The sequence below is a fragment of the Petromyzon marinus genome, chromosome 2, assembly GCF_048934315.1.
Source record: "Petromyzon marinus isolate PM22_M1 ecotype Great Lakes invasive population chromosome 2, UKy_Petmar_22M1.pri1.0, whole genome shotgun sequence".
Lineage (NCBI taxonomy): Eukaryota > Metazoa > Chordata > Hyperoartia > Petromyzontiformes > Petromyzontidae > Petromyzon > Petromyzon marinus.
The window spans coordinates 3918164-3937451 of NC_133668.1; the positions used below are offsets into that span (position 1 = coordinate 3918164).

Sequence of the window (19288 nt, forward strand, 5' to 3'; positions counted from 1 at the left end):
CTACCTCGCCTGCTGTTGATTTGGAGTTTGCGTGTCTCTCTCCTCGTGGTCGCGTGTATTTTTCTCCGGGTCCTCCGGGTTTCCCCTCCACATTTAGAATCAACATCACGCGTTTAGAGTATTTGGCTGATATAAATGTCCACGTGATAAGCCACTTCGTTGAGCTATCATTTGTGGCCAGGTCGCTTCTGAAAAAGAGCTACATAGCTCAGTGGACCTTACCTGGTGGGCCTTACCTCAAACACATTCAGGACTTTCACGTGAAATGATTCTTCTGGCTGTTTAGGGAACGCTCAGAATTCACGCAGACTGCCTGAAGGTCCATGGACAGCGCCTGACATTAACGGGGACTGTCCGAATATTGGAGAATGCGGGCAGCAGCAAATTCAGATTGCTTGCAAACTCAACAAATCCGCCTGAAATGTCGTGAGATGTTCAAGGAAATGTTTGAACGGTTTACACGCTGATTATTGTGGTGATAAACACTGCCCATGTGACCATTCCGTACATATTATGGGGCACCGGTTTAACTTAAGACGATATAAAACAAATCCCCAGTCGCACGGGGCTGGCGGTTTGGGGGACACTTTTTTGCCTTCACCAAAACCCCAAATGGGACGCGTGCACATCGAGCAGAGGGAGCAGACAAGTGGGCGGTGTGTACTGGACGCTGCTCATGCTCGGGACTGAAAGCGGTGGTGCCGGATCAGTGTGGCAGCGGGGGAGAGCTGGAGACGACGGTCGGTCGCTCGATGTCAACGAAGACGCGAATCGATGCGGAACACCTGGGCCATGAGAATGGGACGAGCTCAATGAGCCAAGTCGGAGAGTCGCGGAGTCCCCTCTTAGTGAATCAATGATCATTATCGTCGTCGTGTGTGTGGCGAGCGGCGGGGAGAGGTTGTTGGGGTTCAGCCGGAGCCAAGAGCCAGAAGTGGAACATTCCACGTTCCTATGAGGAGGATCAGTCCATACAACCAGGAAAACTACCGTGATGAGGCCAATTGGTGCTGTCCCCAGCAGACGGTGTTCGATTAATTGTAGCCGGTAAACATATTTGTACATTACAGTACTTATAAATTAACGTCCAGGGGGTCGCTTATGTGCACAAGTTCTACGCGGCTGCAAGTAGATATCACCATCAACAGCCATGAACAATCCACTGCTGGACGAAGACTTCCACACGAGGTCGCCGCCATTTATCATTGCCCCGAAACGCAATGACGTAATATCAAAAGCAGCACGACTGATGATGACGACGACGACGATTAGCCGATGCTGCTGCTGCCGATGGTGACGACGACGAGGAGAAATGATATTGGGGACAGGCGGATACGGGGAGACAAATGTACGGAGACACAAGATGCGGACACGAAGAGATAGGTACGGTGGCTAGGAGATGTTAACTACCTCGCCTGGCATACAGGAGGTCGTGGCTGCGATCCCGACCCTGACGCCCGCTGCTGCTGTATATTTGGACTTTGTGGTGTCTCTCTCCCCGTGGTCGCGTGGATTTTTCCTCCGGGTCCTCCGCTTTTTCCCCTCCACGTTTAGAAAAACGCGTTTAGAGTAATTGTTCTACTGCTACACATTTCCACGTGATGATAAGCCACTTTGTTGAGTCATCATTTGTGATAGCCAGGTCGCTTCTGAAAAAGCGCTATATAGGTCAGTGGGCCTTACCTGGTAAGGGGCCATCCATAAATGACGTCACGCGATTTTGGACGATTTTTTACCCCCCCCCCTAAAAAAAAAGCATGCTTCAAATCGCTTTAAACTATTGTCATTGTAGTGCGTATTTAATGTGGCGCTCCACTCTGATGTTGTAGGAGAAAACATTTATTAAAAAGTCTATATAATTAAGTAGAACGTGTTGTCTATATTTATTTAAAGATGCACATTTTTACGTGACGTCACATTTCTCACCCCCCCCCCCCCTCGTCACACATCGTCACAAATGTCTGACCCCCCCACCCCCAGGTGCGTGACGTCATTTATGGACGGCCCCTAAAATAGTAAATAGTTTATGGTGAGGTACATGGAGTCGGGAAAATGGGGACGCGCAAGGTAGAGTGGGTACAGTATAAGTACACGGGGGTTCGAGGTTTCAAGGACAACTCAAGGACAACTTTAAGTTTAAGGTGTTTGTGCCACCGGTCACTGATGCGTGTGTATCGAGATGACAGCGATGAACGGGCGTTGGGCGTGGGGCTGGTTCCATCACGCACATCGCCGACTCGGGGATTTCTATCGATCCTGTGATACCAGTCGTCAGTGAAAGTTTTACTTCACCAAGAGACGGCAAACACCGCCGAGACAACACGAAACATGGTCTTGTTCGCAAGAGTGTCCCGGGTTACATCACACGGATATTGATTTCAAAATAAGAGGGCATCGATAACATATCTGATCAACAACAACAAAAACTCGAGATCGAGGTGAAATTTCACGTTAACAGGACTCCGAAAGTGATCGTCGCAGATTGTTACAAACGCACAGTACTCGCATCTCTCGTGATTCTCGTGTACACACCTCCAAGTTTAGCACAGCCAACCAGCGACACGTAAATACATCACAGTGCTCAACGATAGTGATGAAAACATTACTGTGCTCTGCTTAAACTCGCGTGTTCCCCCATTGTATCTGACCCAGGTAATACCTTGCACGATATTCCTGTATGACAGGTTCCCGCTTGGTTTAAATTTAATTTTGGTGCTGGCGGTGTGTGGAGCGGTGGCGCAAGTGTTAGGGGCCGTCCATAAATGACGTCACGCACCTAGAGGGGGGGGGGGGTGTCAGACATTTGTGACGATGTGTGACGAGGGGGTTGAGTAATGTGACGTCACATCAAAATGCGCAACTTTAAACAAATATAGACAACACGTTCTACTTAATTCAATAGACCTTTTAATAAATGTTTTCTCCTACAACATCAGAGTGCAGCGCCACATTAAATACGCACATCGACAATAGTTTAAAGCGATTTGAAGCATGTCTTATTTTTGGGGGGGGCAGAGCTTTGTGACGACAAATTTGAGGGGGGTCTGACTTATTGTGACGCCGTATGACAAAGGGGGGGGGGGGGTAAAAAATCGTCCAAAATCGCGTGACGTCATTTATGGACGGCCCCTTAAGCGCGCCACGCTACATACCTGGCGTCCAGAGTTCAATTCCTGCTCACGGCCAACACCATTGACAATTATGTGAACCAGTCAATGAAAAAATGTATGCAACTACATCAACCATAGGAAAGAAATAAGTACGGACTGATGAAGAGGGTGCAGGACCAGGCGAGATATCATGCTCCACTGAATTTAGCCGTGGCTAGAAAGTAAACTTAAGTTATTTGTTGAGTATTCTTGGTTCTTTCGGTAAAGTCGCGTAGAAGGGAAATGATAAAAGAATACAAATAAAATAATAATAAAACAATTGTTTCATTTGTATTATTTCCCTTCTACGTGGTGACTTTACCGAAAGAACCAAGAATATGAATCCCTGCAGTCACGAAAGCTTTAAATCGAAATGTATTTGTTGAGCTTTCATTTGTGGCCATGTCTCGCTTCTGGTGGAATGGGGATGGTTTCCTGTTGTATTTGTTTGTTTTTGGGTGATTTGTTTACCTTGCTTGTACGCTGCACTCCGATCGTGCTTTTGTACTGTTTGTTGTTGTAACGTGCTTACCCCGTGCCCCTACTGGACATCTGCGAAAAAGAGCTTCATAGCTCATCGGACTCCTCCAGTATGAATACATATTGTGATTCTGAAGTCGCTGGGTTCATAGCAGAGTGCGCTAACAATATGTCACCCACATGTGAATATTAGACCCTCACAAAAAAGTGTGGAAGAAATCAATAACCGGCAATCGCCGATCATTCGTTGCAACGTCACCGAGGTGTACACTCATTGCCAGGGTCAACGCAGGGTGAATGACTATTTATGACGGTCACAGTTATAAACCGTGCAGCAGACAGCACTCACCACTGCATTTAAAATTAAATGGGCATTTTTCAAAAGTGCCCGGAACGACCCCTGGAGCTGTTATCCCCGGTACCCGTGAGGTTTTCTCCGTTTCCACTCTCTCTCTCTCTCTCGCAAAAACACAAGACAAGGCGTTGGGGGAAAACGTTGCACACAAGATCATCTTGTAAATAATGGAGTCACACTCGTGGAGAGATTATGGAAATAAACATACGTTGTAATGTTTAGAAACATGTTTTAAATTATCCTCCATGTATCGAGAAAGCCTCACTGAATCCAATCATATTTTATCGGGAACATATCTTTGATGGATCCGAATTGATATGAATACACCTCTAGCTTATGGAGAAAACCCACCGCGCATACGAGGGAATAACACAAGTCCGCAAAGACGAATCAGGAAGCCACTTCATCTCCTGCTATTGCCTAGCCATCTTGAATCCCTCTGTGTGTTTTGGGAGCCTTTCAACACACGACGATGTTCATCTCTGCATAATCCACCAACCCCCGCATCCACAGCGCAACAGCAGCGTCGCGCGAGTGATCTCCACACGCACAGGGCCCCCACGGGGAGTCGCACCCTTGTCTGGATCTTGAGCCGTAGCATCTGCGTGCCCCCTACCGGCGGGACGATGGGAGTTTCGGGACTAAACTGGTCCAAGAGGACAGCGTTCCACAACTCCAGTCACCCACAACTCCAGTCATCCGCCCCACCACCACGGTACAGATTTCCGTAATGATCAACCATAACGAGGGGCGCAGCGTCTTAATTTGACCGCGAGTATACGAGATCTGCAGTCACGGAAATGTGGACCAGAGTGGGATTGCAAGGACTCGAGTCGAAAACACAGCCACATAGAATATTCCTCAGGAGGCAGATTGTCCAGTCTTCATGTTCCGCAGGAGTGACTCGTCGACTCGTCACTGTTGTTGAGAATTGATTTTAAAAACATAATGTGCCGCAGGAGTGACTCGTCGACTCGTCACTGTTGTTGAGAATTGATTTTAAAAACATAATGTGCCTACCTGTTTTTCTTTTTAAATACAAAAAAAGCATGGGCATACAACCCAAGAGCTCAACTTCCAGGATGAAAAGATCTCAAATCCTGGCAGGTGGATGGCTTAGGGGTTGGACACACGAAGCCCAGCACTGCTGAGAGACGAAGTTCAAATCCAGGTTTTAGCCGCCCCTGGTTAAACCGGATGTTTTAGGGTAGCTTCAGTCATTGCAGTTCTGAGGGTGCCACGGTGTCTAGATGTTAAGTACCTCACCTGTTAACTACCTTTCCTGGTATACAGGAGGTTGTGGGTTCGTCTCCGACCCTGACGCCTGCAGCATATTTGGTGTTTGCGCGTTCTCTCTGTGGTTGCATGGATTTTTCTCCGAGTCCTCCGGTCGTTCCCTCCACATTTGCAAACGTGCGTTTAGAGTATTTGGTTGCTATACATGTCCACATGATAAGCCACTTCGTTGAGCTATCGTTTGTGTCCAGGTTGCTTCTGAAAAATAACTACAAAGCTCAGTGGGCCTTACCTGGTAAAATAAAAAGTAGAGGTTTTTTTTATAGTTGAGAATGAACATGTGATGGGCGTCATTTGCAAGGTGTGTAAAAGTTGTCTACTCCAGTAGTTCATCAATATCTTAAGTTATTCTCTGACACAGGGTAGTGCATTGCTCACTGCGAAGTAAATGTTTTGCCTCATGATTTCATGCTTTTAGCACATATTGCGAAAATGAAAAAAAAGCTAAAACATTAAGGACCTTAAGTCCTTAAAAGTTATGCGACTGCCCTTGTCACAAGAATTTCATTTCCCACAAGAAAAATAATGCAAGTTGGCCAAAGAGACTGCATGTGCTGTGATTTTACACTCACTAGTGTGCCCGTACAGTGAGGGAAAAAGTATTTGATCCCCTGCTGATTTTGTACATTTGCCCACTGACAAATAAATGATCAGTCGATAATTTTAATGGTAGGTTTATTTGAACAGTGAGAGACAGAATAACAAAAAAAGCCAGAAAAACGCATGTCAAAAATGTTATAAATTGATTTTCATTTTAATGAGGGAAATAAGTATTTGACCCCCTCTCAATCAGAAAGATTTCTGGCTCCCAGGTGTTTTTTATACAAGAAACGAGCTGAGATTAGGAGCACACTCTTAAAGGGAGTGCCCCTAATCTGAGCTTGTTACATGTATAAGAGGCACCTGTCCACAGAAGCAATAAATCAATCAGATTCCAAACTCTCCACCATGGCCAAGGCCAAAGAGCTCTCCAAGGATGTCAGGGACAAGATTGTAGACCTACACAAGGCTGGAATGGGCTACAAGACCATTGCCAAGCAGCTTGGTGAGAAGGTGACAACAGTTGGTGCGATTATTCGCAAATGGAAGAAACACAAAAGAACTGTAAATCTCTCTCGGCCTGGGGCTCCATGCAAGATCTCACCTCGTGGAGTTGCAATGATCATCAGAACAGTGAGGAATCAGCCCAGAACTACACGGGAGGATCTTGTCAATGATCTTAAGGCAGCTGGGACCATAGTCACCAAGAAAACAATTGGTAACACACTACGCCGTGAAGGACTGAAATCCTGCAGCGCCCGCAAGGTCCCCCTGCTCAAGAAAGCACATATACATGCCCGTCTGAAGCTTGCCAATGAACATCTGAATGATTCAGAGGACAACTGGGTGAAAGTGTTGTGGTCAGATGAGACCAAAATGGAGCTCTTTGGCATCAACTCAACTTGCCGTGTTTGGAGGAAGAGGAATGCTGCCTATGACCCCAAGGACACCATCCCCACCGTCAAACATGGAGGTGGAAACATTATGCTTTGGGGTTGTTTTTCTAAGGGGACAGGACAACTTCACCGCATCAAATGGACGATGGACGTGGCCATGTACCATCAAATCTTGGGTGAGAACCTCCTTCCCTCAGCCAGGGCATTGAAAATGTGTCGTGGATGGGTATTCCAGCATGGCAATGACCAAAAACACACGGCCAAGGCAACAAAGGAGTGGCTCAAGAAGAAGCACATTAAGGTCCTGGAGTGGCCTAGCCAGTCTCCAGACCTTAATCCCATAGAAAATCTGCGGAGGGAGCTGAAGGTTCGAGTTGCCAAACGTCAGCCTCGAAACCTTAATGACTTGGAGAAGATCTCCAAAGAGGAGTGGGACAAAATCCCTCCTGAGATGTGTGCAAACCTGGTGGCCAACTACAAGAAACGTCTGACCTCTGTGATTGCCAACAAGGGTTTTGCCACCAAGTACTAAGTAATGTTTTGCAGAGGGGTCAAATACGTATTTCCCTCATTATCATGCAAATCAATATATAATATTTTTGACATGCGTTTTTCTGGATTTTTTTGTTGTTATTCTCTCTCTTACTGTTCAAATAGACCTACCATTAAAATTATAGACTGATAATTTCTTTGTCAGTGGGCAAACGTACAAAATCAGCAGGGGATCAAATACTTTTTTCCCTCACTGTATGTACACATGCCCTTGGAGGCTAGGATTACACCATGGCCACTTTCGAATACAGAAAAACATGTCACTCGGATCAGACGAACGAGACAGCGTGGGTTTTGAAGTGAGACTGTTGGTAAAATCCTCCAACTGAATTTACAACTGAAAGGGGGAGAACGCGTTGACGTGGAAGGCTCGAGACACGACGCTGACTCATGCAGCTGAGTCAATATTAACAGGTTGCAGCCCCTTACACGAAAAAAGCACGAGGAATTGTATCATCCATAATCAACAAACACAAGATTGGTAGTCATCACATGCATTTGGCCCGTATCGCCCAGAAATAATTCGTTGATTGTGGAAATAAGTTAAAAGGGCTGGCGGTCTCAGATTCACATAATGAAATATAACTCACAAGTTCAGATGTCCAGTTAACCAGATAAGAGGCCTATACTAATTATCATGATGGCTAAAGACTACTTTCTGCCAATATTTGGGGGGACAATGGCTAAATGCTAATTTGGCAGAAATCTCCTGCCGGCACTTGAATTAGGTCCCAGTTTCTGCACAATGGGACAAAGGTAAAGGACATTTGAAAAGTAATTTACTCAAGTATGTCTCACTTGAAGTGGATACAATGCTCCTGCAGGTTTTCAGTTTGATCTGCCCTCTTTATCTCTCCAAAGGTCTTCCACTTTGCATTCAGTGAAATTCTCAGCGATTAAAAGGAATGGCTCCATGCGGTTCTAAAGCCAGCCATTATGAATCACGAGGGTCACGTGAAACCCGGCATCGTTGTTAATGTTTCTCTGAAGTGTAAATAACAGCGGGTGCTAGGTCGAAGCTAAACGACGAATGTTGAGTTCTGTGCTTTGGCTATTGAGTGGATGTTGAGTTTTGTGTTTGGAAGGTGTAAAACTGCAGCGTGAATGGTTGCGATAAATGTGTCCACACCAGCACAATGCAACACCAGGCACAGACCCCGTGCCAGATGAACGTAGACATGACTGTGAGGGTTACTTGGCGGTGGCTGGGGACCCAGGCGGACGAGTCAGGAGGGGGCATGGCTCTTCCTGTGTACCCAAGAACAGCCCTGAGCCTGTGGTAAAAGGTGGGGGGGGGGGCAGAGGAGGAAATGACCAAGGTTTTCTTTTTGTGAATGTGTGGCCTGAAGTTCATCTGAAAATTTACTTCAGGGAAATATTCCTTAACCCTGCCATATATGATGATCCACGCTCTTAATTAAAACCTTACGAAAAGACGAAGTTATAGATGCATGTGTGTATGTATGTATGTATGTTGAACTTCTTTCGCACCGTACATAGCCAACCATGCTAATCGTGGGTGCGGGGGATGATCAACAAACCAAACACAAAAAGCAGTTCTAAAGAAATTAGTTTTCAATGTAGATTTTTTTTTAAGTGAGTTTTGAGTTCATGCTGGGGTGCCCCGTGTGCGAGCACTGTCGTACCCCACAGTGAATCACGCGAACCAACAGGGGTCCCTTTCCATCCTCCGCCACCTCCACTCGGCGAGGAAACTTGCTGGCTGACGTAAGGCTGCAAAGACAAAGATTGTTGGTTATGATTGCAAGTTGCGATATACCAGCCCATGACGTCGCAGGTGAGATATTTCAATAACAGCAAGGAAATTGTAGTCATTGTCCATTTGATATTCTGCCACACTGTGTGTGTGTACATTTGGAACCCGAATTTTTGTTCGTTATTCAGTTTTGGCTTGGTCACAGTGACGTCCTATACTGGGCACCTGCCGGTATTGTCGCGGTCTGTTCTGGAGCCCATGAGCACCGCAATGACCCCACGTGTGCCAGGGTCACCGATTGGCAGTGCTGTGAACTTGCCCCCTTGGCGGCCCGTGCCGATAACGAGATCCAAAGAACAACGCGGTCCTGATTGCTGCAGGAAACCACGGAGGGCTCGGCGGTCAGGCAGTAAGAGCCACTGTTATAAAATATCTGTGGGCTGAGGGGCTTGGGTGCTGTGGTTGAGATTACGGTGGTGATTAGTGTTTTTGTTAGGGTGTATGCCCGTTTTAGGATTACAGGTTTGAGCGAGGGTTACGATGTGGCGAGCATTAGGTTTACAGTAAAGGTTTGATGTGGGGCTAGAACCAAAGTTAAGTTGACGCGAGGGTTTAAAATGATAATTATTCAACCTCTTTGCTCTGTCACCATCGTAACAAACACTGCCTCAAAGTGTACAGGATGTTGACGTCATATTCTATTCTTTACAAATCCACATCTCTTATTACATTACTCAAAGACGGATTTTGGTCGTAGTCGTGAATCTGGACCACCCCTACCGTCGCCACCCACCACTATCACTGTTGTGTGCACACTGCCCCCCCCCGTCCCCTTCCACATCCTCCACCACCACCCAAACCAGCCCAATCCCCGTGTCTTGGGGGAGAGGTGGGGCCTAAACAGAAAGAGGCGGGGCCTAAAGAGGAAGGGGTGAGCCTGAAGAGGAAGGGGTGGGGTCTAAAAAGGAAAGGCACAGGGAAAAGACATTGGGGCCGAACAAGGAAGTGGCGGGGTCTAAATAGAAGAGGTGGGGACCTACAGAGGTCGAACTTTTTGGTTGATTTAAGGCAACAGGAGCACAGACTGAATTACGTGCAGCAGGCAGCATACCTTTAGTGCTGCAGAAGCCCAACTGGCCAACTAGTCGGTTTTTTTTTTTCCGGCTGTGCCTAGGAAGAGGGCTAAGGCTAGAGGAATTGCGATTATGGGTATCAATTAAAATAAATGTGCCAGCCATGCTCAGAGCTATGTTTTTTGTTAAACTGACATCTAGTATATGGGATAAGCCGGTGCCTATACTTTTGCTTGTTAACACGACAGAAGGTAAAGGTTAGAGTTCAAAGTTTAGGCCAGAGGTCGAGTGCGATGCTGTCCCTGCCATTTGACCTATGGGTCTTACCGTGTAGCCAACGGCGGCATGGTGCAGGATAGCCGCCTGCCGCTGAAGCGAGGTCCTCAGAAACATCTCGTCCTTAACGGCATGCAGACTGTGCGCCAACACAACCCACAGCGTGGAAACACACGAGGCACGCAGTCATCGCTCATTGCAGTGGTCGAGTCGGCCAAGTAGCTAGCTCGCTCACTGCCGAGGCACGTCATGTGGAGTTGATTTCATCACTCATTTTTCGTGTGAATAGATGTTATATACCCTGTGACAGGATTTAACAGAAGGGCCTTTAGTGTGGCAGTGTCACAGTAAAAATCCCAGTTATGAGTACCATTCTATTACAATATTTACGTCACTGGGGTGGTGGGGTGGGGTGGCAACGCAGTTGTTCAATGCACTTGCACTGTGAACCCAGCCACTTGAGCGATTAGCGCAGTTGGATAAGTACGGTGCGAAATACGTTCAACATAGCTATATTAATATTTCACTGATATCTTAACAGAATTTGGGCACCCCTTCACCAACCTGCCCTGGCCCGTGTGGTGAAATTTGGTCAAACCACTCCCACAATGGATATGGCATAGAAAGACCATCCTTCATCCAGCTGTTTACTTAAAAGATGCTGTATATTATCACGCAATTTAATCGCTGATTAATTGAGGCCACCGAGGTCCTCCAAAAAAAACCTGCCGAATGAAATTTCAATGACAATTATTACATTTTCTAAATCACATGCGAACTGAGAGATTTTTCAAGGCACCAGCTGTCCGTGCTAAGGTCCGAGAGCACGCAAAGGGTGGAGAGGGCCTGGCACTCCTCGGCGATGGCACAGCTGCCGGCGCTCACCTCTGCTGCAGCACGGCAAACTTCTGCTCCCACATCTTGTTTGTCCTCTCCAGCTGCTTCATGAGGCTGTTGAGACAAGCGCAGACGGTAAACAAACCCACCGTCGCCGCTTGCCCCCGAAAGAGATGAAACCGCTGCGAATATTTCCCGGCCCATTTAGATCACGAAAGATGAAAAACGCACTCATGCGCTGCGTTAAAGAGGCCTCATGTGGCGCTTGCGCGATCTGCCAGGCGTGCGTTTAACGTGGGCGAGTACTGGCAAGTGTGGGTGTGCGTGCAGTGGAGTACCGATTATCAGCGACGGTTATCTCAACCGGTCCTGGGCCTCCCCTAGGTCGACTCAGCCTCAAATTAGTACCTGGTGCAGTGTGTAAAAACATCGGCACTGGGGAGACTGAGGTGGCCGGGCGTGGTTGTTGGCCACCTCGTGTGCCGTGTCGGCCTTGATAGGTGCTCGCTAACATCAATTACCTCAACAGTCTGTTAAGGCTATACGGGGGGTCTTTGTCTTTGCAGTGGATTAAACGGAGAAACCAACGTTCACGTTGGGAAGAATAAGGCGGCAGGGCATATGTGCAGTGCCATCCTGATTAGCGGTTCACTACCATGACTTACCTCAATAGTCTAAATATATTTAGACATTCTTCGAGCCATGTATAAGCGCTCATCCAGTGACATCACTACAGGGCGACGACAGTGCGACTGAAAACGAGTTTACAGTTTGATCTTGTTACGAATAAAGCGTCAAACAAATGTCAAGCAGCATGGGGCATACCGCCCAAGTGTGTATCGACAAGATAATAGCTGTTTATTTTGGGTTGCATCTTATTGTGAGCATGCATTGCTGCACTTTAGAAAGGGATGCAACGACCACTACAAAAACCCCCCGAGCAGTAGTGTAGCCATGGATTGTGCCGGCGGTGCAACTGCAATGGGTTCCGCAGGCCGGACTACAAAGTGGAAGAAAGTGGGACAGGAGGCCCCTTTTATTCCTTGCCCCAGGGCCCGTGCCAACCCCGCTGCGCTGCTTCCCATGACCCATCGCCATTGGCTCTTGCACGGCCGACGGGCAGCGCCGAGACAAGCTGACAGGGAGGTCTCAAACACACGCAGGGCTCGACACTCCCGCACCGTGTGATCTGGGCCCTCTGGTCTTCCGTCTCCGCTCCTCCTTCCCAGCTTCTTGGAGACTCTCGTTTGCTTTTAGCAGAGGCCCTGGCCTGCAGGCGAGTGGAAAAATCACGCACCAAGGGGCGGATAGACATCAAGCTCAAAAAACGACACCGGCAACAGTTCTGTGATGGGAAATGTCCTCGGCAAGGAAAGGTGTTCTGTGGATCGCAGAGAAAGTCCCACCTCCAGGTTAACTCCTGAAAAGGGATGATCTAATTGCCATTGTTAAAAAAGAGGTTGGGAGGTCTATTGAGACCAGAAGTTTCTTTCTCAAGGGAGACTGGAAATAAACCAAATATTTAAAAACAGGTTCCTAAGTTCAAACATAATTTAAACTAATTCCAGGTTTAGGAATATTACTTTGTTTAAAGATGAACAACATCAAATATATGAAAGAGCAACGGTCTTGTGGACTCCTCTTCACAGAGCTGGGCACGGCTGCCACACAGGCTCCTCTCTTTCTCTGGTTTACGCTCGCCCTGAAATTTCTAATCAGCCACAATTGGCAAATTGTTGCTGGGGTTTATTGCATGCGACGTCACGACAAAGCCTCAGAATAACTCAATCAATATCGCACCGACCACGCCATCTCCCACGGACGAGTGCACACGACCCTCTTTGTGGCGGTGTGTGGTGTCGTGTACGAAGCGTACGGTTGTCAGACCGGGTGCTAGTGTTGACGAGGGCACAGGTCGTTTGCGGAGCTGTAAACACTGGCTTTCATTATAAAAGTTTTTTTTGGGGTTAGATCGCTTGAAAATATTAATGTAGCCGTTAACCCACCACCACCCGACACAGCCAGTTAGTAAGGTTTGTCACGTAAACAAAACGTGCCAATTAGTTACTAGTACAGCACACCGAAGTGTAGGAGAGTAAACCGACAATATTTACAATGTAATAACTGAGGCACCTACTTATACAAAATAATTATCAAAACACGGTTGAAGATCCAGCAGTGAATGGATCAGAGCTGATAATGATGAAGCACGTAATATTAATATGATACATTGGGACCAATGTTTCTCGTATTCCAGACCTCATGTCCCCACATGGTAAAACTTTCTGAAATTACCAATCGTATCCAACCATATGCAAATTAATATGCTACGTTGCACAAACCCGATGGTTGATAATCACGGATTTTCTGCTCCACAACGAGATTGTCAGGACTGGAGTTATAGAAACACAAATTTTAGCTGAATGGAATAAACAAGATGGTACATACAAGGCAGACAACATAAATGGGACAGTACAAATGAGACAAATAAGAACTCATTCTTGAATGAAATTGTGACCATGATTCGTGACAATCAAATTGCAGGGAGAGAGGGGTAAATTGTTCATACAGGGCTTAATTTTCCACTGAACATTTTCCAGGGCACTGGCAAACTATAGTAGGTATGTGCATAGAAGCCACAACCACAGGCGCGAGGTGTACTGGATGTGGCATTCCAGGTGTGGAATTATTTTCCGAGCCGTTGACCTGGAAAGTCCCGGCTGAATACAACCTTGGTCAAATGCCGTGTGATCGCAGTCCGAGGCCCTGTGGCTGGAGGCAGACGGAGCCGCAAAAGAAGGAGAGTCGTTCATTCTTAGCTGCAGTCCCCATTGTCAATCACACAGACGGGGGGGGGGGGGGGTTGAGGAGGTGGGGTGGTGCCTACCGCGGCGCTGGCCTGCGCCGTTTCGGCAGCCCGGTGAGCATCTTTGAGGAACAGGGATTCTCGCTCCACCTCCCTCTTCTTTGACTCCACCGCCTCCTTTTCCGCCGCCTCTCGCTTGGCCAGTGCCTCGGCCTCGGCTGTCCTCTGCTTCTCGGCCCGCAGCTGGAGACGTCACGTCGGAAAAACCCCACCCACAGCTGTGAGCAGTGCAGTCTGGCAGATCCTGGTACTCTGAAACGATTTTTTTTTTATTTTACCAGATAAGGTCCTCTGAGCTATATAGTAGTTCTTTTTCAGAAGTGACCTGACTATCACAAATTATAGCTCAGCGAAATGGCTCATGAGAATAGGTTTTTCCCCTTTTTTTCTGGCAACAAAACAGCTGTGTTAAGATTTTAAAACACCAAACTGAAACCTTTTACAAGGAATCATGTCTGCATTAACCACAATGCTTGTGGTCAGAATGCAAACAAAAAACATGCTCTGATAATATATGCATTGTCCATGAAACAGAGGACGTCCTCTGGTCTAACACCGTTTGAGACGAGGCTCAGAAGAAAGCTGTCTCTGGTGTGGACCAATCAGTTTAAAGGACAATGCATATATTATCAGAGTATGTTTTTTTGCATTCTGACCACAAGCATTGTGGTTAATGCAGACATTATTCCTTGTAAAAGGTTTCAGTTTGGTGTTTTAACATCTTAACACCTGTTTTGTTGCCAGAAAAAAGGGGAAAAACATATTATCATATTTGGGTACTGGCAAAGGAGGTCCCATGATGAATGGCTTACTTTGTAGAAATTTACAGCAGCCACATTACTCTAAATTCACGATTCTAAATGTGGAGGGAAAAACCAGAGGACCCGGAGAAAAATCCATGTGACCACGGGGAGAGAGGAGACATGCAAACTCCAAGTATACAGCAGGCGTCAGGATTGGGATCAAACCCATAACCTCTTTCATACCACGCAGGGGACTTAACATCTCTCCTCCGTGGCGCCTCTAAAGTAGAACCTCAAATTCTATCAGGCACATGCCTGTAGCTTGTTTCTCAGTGGGATTCCTGGCTCTCTTCTATCATAGGGGTTTCCAAAAAGGAAACCGGACCTACAGATGTAATTAATAAAAAAAGTGGATAATAACCCATTATTGATGGTTGTGAACATTGTGGGTAATTCTAGAATTTTGATTATGTAATTATATAAAGGAATACCTCAATTCATCTCTCTCTATAACACAATCTATTTTACAAACCAATATCATCTGGCAGCCTTTGTTTAAACAAGCAAAAAGTGCCTCAACACGCTCTTGCAAAATGATATTTGAGGGGCAATTTGTGGACCGGATGGGGGACCTGTTAATTAATGAAAAAGTCACATAAAAGTCACTTCTAAATATTTACACAGTGCTCAGCAATGCTCGCCTTTTTATATTTGGGCTGTGTATATTTATTTTAATTGGAACCGGTGGCTCACGGGGGAGTATTACCGCGGGTAACGGGGTGGCTCATTGTGTCCAGGCATATCCACACTATCAATGTATATGGCAACCGCGGAGGAAGTTTGTACGATTTGAAAACAAATAACAGATTTAAAAAAAAACCCCAGCTTCATAAAGCGAGGTCTGTGCGCGTATTTTTTGCGCTGCCGACTGCCGGCATGGTCCTCCTCCGGCAATATAAGTTGTACATTAACTCTCAAACCGCACGCGCGCGCGCGTATCGGCTCGCGTTGAAGGGACCCCGGGGGCCAAACCACAGCCGCGAGCTCCCCCCCCCCAACGCCACCCCGTTGTTGCCTGCCGGCGGGGCACAGAAGACAACCCAACAGAGTCGGTCGGTTTTAGGGGCCATCCATTTAGTACGTACGCATGGAGGGGGGAGCGGGGGGGGGTAACTCAAATGCGTACGCTTGCGTATGGGGGGAGTCTACTGATAATGTACGTACGCATAGGAAACGGGGGGAAGGGGGGGTGAAGCCTCGATAATAATGCGTCTACATTGGCCTTCAAATTAGTTTGATAGTCCGGCGGTGTGGATTATCCGTTTGCTTAAAAACGTTAATTGTATTAATCCTTGATCGTTTCTGCGTGGATTAAATATCAGCCGCTCTATAGGATTCGGGGGGGCGGGGGTGTAAAGAGTACGCGTGCGATGACATATTGTAAAGCAGATGCAACAGCATGCATGTTTTTTTTAATTCTTGCTTTATAAGTACCTGCCCAGAGGCGTCAAAGTATAGATCCATACTCTTTGGTTCTTTCGGTAAAGTCACGTAGTTAGAAACGAAAGCTTCAAATCAAGATTAAAGTATAGATCCTAAAGCCAGAGCGAGCAAAGGTTACACTGATGCACTCTTTGTCAATTAATATCTAATCTACTAGGTCAGGAAACATGCGTAGAAAGGTAAGAATGAAGAATTACTGTTTTCCAACTTGTATATAAGTTGTATGTAATGGGCTGATGCCATCACTACAGCCACTGGAGGTGAAATACATCTCTACAATTCATCGATTCATTAGTGTAGTGAATTGTTCCACCCTGAAAACGCTGTTTTATAGCAATGAACAATTACTGCTTATACCCTGGGTTAGGAAAAATGCGTATCATACAATTTGCATTTATAAAACATTTTATCATGACTGCATCTCCCAATTCGGTTCAGAGTGAAGTGACAAAAGCAAGATGGGATGCTTATCAGGCAAAGCCTGAGACAAAATTTGGTTCTGAAGTGCAGTAAGTTTATTGGTCTCAGTCCCATCTCCCCTGGCTGCATTAAATCTCACATGGTCAGTATGCACAGATCGCCCCCTTGTCCTTCGCTAGGAGTAGGTAGCCAATCACAATATAAACCCTGCCTAATTTACATCATACAAAGGTGTATTGTTCTGGATACTATTGCAGCTGCTCGGGCGACAAACTCTTCAACAAGCTTGCTTAAGAAGAGCAGATTAGGCGGTGAGGCAAAGTAACTCTTCGTATCATTGCCAAGATATTTCAAGGTTACGGATGCTCTCTTCCCGACGGGATGCACTGGTCATGGTATACAACACTGTGACCGGTCTCTCCTGACTGTTTCACAATTCCGGACGGGCATGGTTCTAATTTGCGAGGTGATGCTTGCAAGCCGTTCAACAGTAATTTGGTGTCTTGTCAATTAACAAAAAAAATCCACACAAGGTGTGAATGTGCACGCAGTCGGCCAGAAACGGCAACAATAAAAAAATTAATAACAGACATTTCGTCATCATTTTAGGACTCCCACAGTTTAAAAAGAAAACATAATAGCAATGGCACCATTTCTGTCTATCTGTGCCATAGGAACTAGCGGTTAGGGTCGTTCTGTATTGTCAAGTAATTTTCAGATAACACGAAAAATAAACACAAAACGCCGCTCTCGCAACACTCTTTTATGGCTGTAATTCAGCGCCGGTGGCGGCGACGGTATTTGTGCAAACCGGTGCCTGCCGGTGCGTTTGGTTACTTTGGGCTCTGTTGACATCCTGTGGAGATAACGCACACCGTGGGCTGTGAGGCTGCTGGCACACCGTGGGCTGTGAGGCTGCTGGCACACCGTGGGCTGTGAGGCTGCTGGCATACTGTGGGCTGTGAGGCTGCTGGCACACCGTGGGTTGTGAGGCTGCTGGCACACCGTGGGCTATGAGGCTGCTGGCACACTGTGGGTTGTGAGGCTGCTGGCACACTGTGGGCTGTGAGGCTACTGGCATACTGTGGGCTGGGAGGCTGCTGGCACACCGTGGGCTGTGAGGCTGCTGGCACAATGTGGGTTGTGAGGCTGCTGGCACACTGTGGGCTGTGAGGCTACTGGCAGACTGTGGGCTGTGAGGCTACTGGCATACTGTGGGCTGGGAGGCTGCTGGCACACCGTGGGCTGGGAGGCTGCTGGCACAATGTGGGTTGTGAGGCTGCCGGCACACCGTGGGCTGTGAGGCTACTGGCACACTGTGGGCTGTGAGGCTGCTGGCACACTGTGGGCTGAGAGGCTACTGGCACACTGTGGGCTGTGAGGCTGCTGGCACACTGTGGGTTGTGAGGCTGCTGGCACACTGTGGGCTGAGAGGCTACTGGCACACTGTGGGCTGTGAGGCTGCTGGCACACCGTGGGTTGTGAGGCTGCTGGCACACCGTGGGCTATGAGGCTGCTGGCACACTGTGGGTTGTGAGGCTGCTGGCACACTGTGGGCTGTGAGGCTACTGGCATACTGTGGGCTGGGAGGCTGCTGGCACACCGTGGGCTGTGAGGCTGCTGGCACAATGTGGGTTGTGAGGCTGCTGGCACACTGTGGGCTGTGAGGCTACTGGCAGACTGTGGGCTGTGAGGCTACTGGCATACTGTGGGCTGGGAGGCTGCTGGCACACCGTGGGCTGGGAGGCTGCTGGCACAATGTGGGTTGTGAGGCTGCCGGCACACCGTGGGCTGTGAGGCTACTGGCACACTGTGGGCTGTGAGGCTGCTGGCACACTGTGGGCTGAGAGGCTACTGGCACACTGTGGGCTGTGAGGCTGCTGGCACACTGTGGGTTGTGAGGCTGCTGGCACACTGTGGGCTGAGAGGCTACTGGCACACTGTGGGCTGTGAGGCTGCTGGCACACTGTGGGCTGTGAGGCTACTGGCACACTGTGGGCTGTGAGGCTGCCGGCACACCGTGGGCTGTGAGGCTGCTGGCACACTGTGGGCTGTGAGGCTGCTGGCACACTGTGGGCTGTGAGGCTGCCCCATGCCGCACGACTTGTGCACGGGCGTCGCACCACCACTGTAAGCGAGGGCACTGCTGCACTACTTCGTTTTTAAGGAAGGACACTTTTTTTAATACAATTTTAATTAACCCAACTTCTCATAAAATGTGGCAATACGGCAGTGCTAGTAGTGAACGATGGTCGCATTCTGATGCGCGGCTACTTTTTTGTGTAAGCGTAGATTTTTGTTCGGTCACTGATTATTGTCTCCCACCAAAAGAATGTGTGGCGTTGCCTTGCCACGAGATGCCAGGACATTAAAACAAACAATAAATGCCCCTTTCTGATGGCGCTGGAATGGCGCCACAGGGGCCGCCTGCTGTGCCCATTCCGCGGCCTGAAACCCGGTGTCCTGGAGCCAACTTCAAGCTAGAGAGTGCTTCTGTGTTCCCTCAGCCGCAGAACCAGCCCTTCTCCCTCCCAGCCAAATGAAGGGTACCCTCGATCCCAAGCAGCACACACTTCCAGGTACAT

General features: G+C 47.8%; 1 protein-coding gene across 1 annotated transcript in view; it reads right to left on the reverse strand.

The window, feature by feature from the left end:
• Positions 1–2315: 2315 nt before the first annotated feature.
• C2H10orf67 (chromosome 2 C10orf67 homolog) overlaps positions 2316–19288 on the reverse strand; it is a 32054-nt gene continuing 15081 nt past the window's right edge. Inside the window, exons 10-15 of the mRNA XM_032966494.2 lie at positions 14059–14220; positions 12353–12441; positions 11220–11285; positions 10386–10473; positions 8915–9002; positions 2316–8542 (exon numbers count right to left, since the gene is read on the reverse strand). Coding sequence (XP_032822385.2) covers positions 8460–8542; positions 8915–9002; positions 10386–10473; positions 11220–11285; positions 12353–12441; positions 14059–14220 — 576 coding nt within the window. The 3' untranslated portion in view covers positions 2316–8459. The remainder of the gene's footprint in view (positions 8543–8914; positions 9003–10385; positions 10474–11219; positions 11286–12352; positions 12442–14058; positions 14221–19288) is intronic.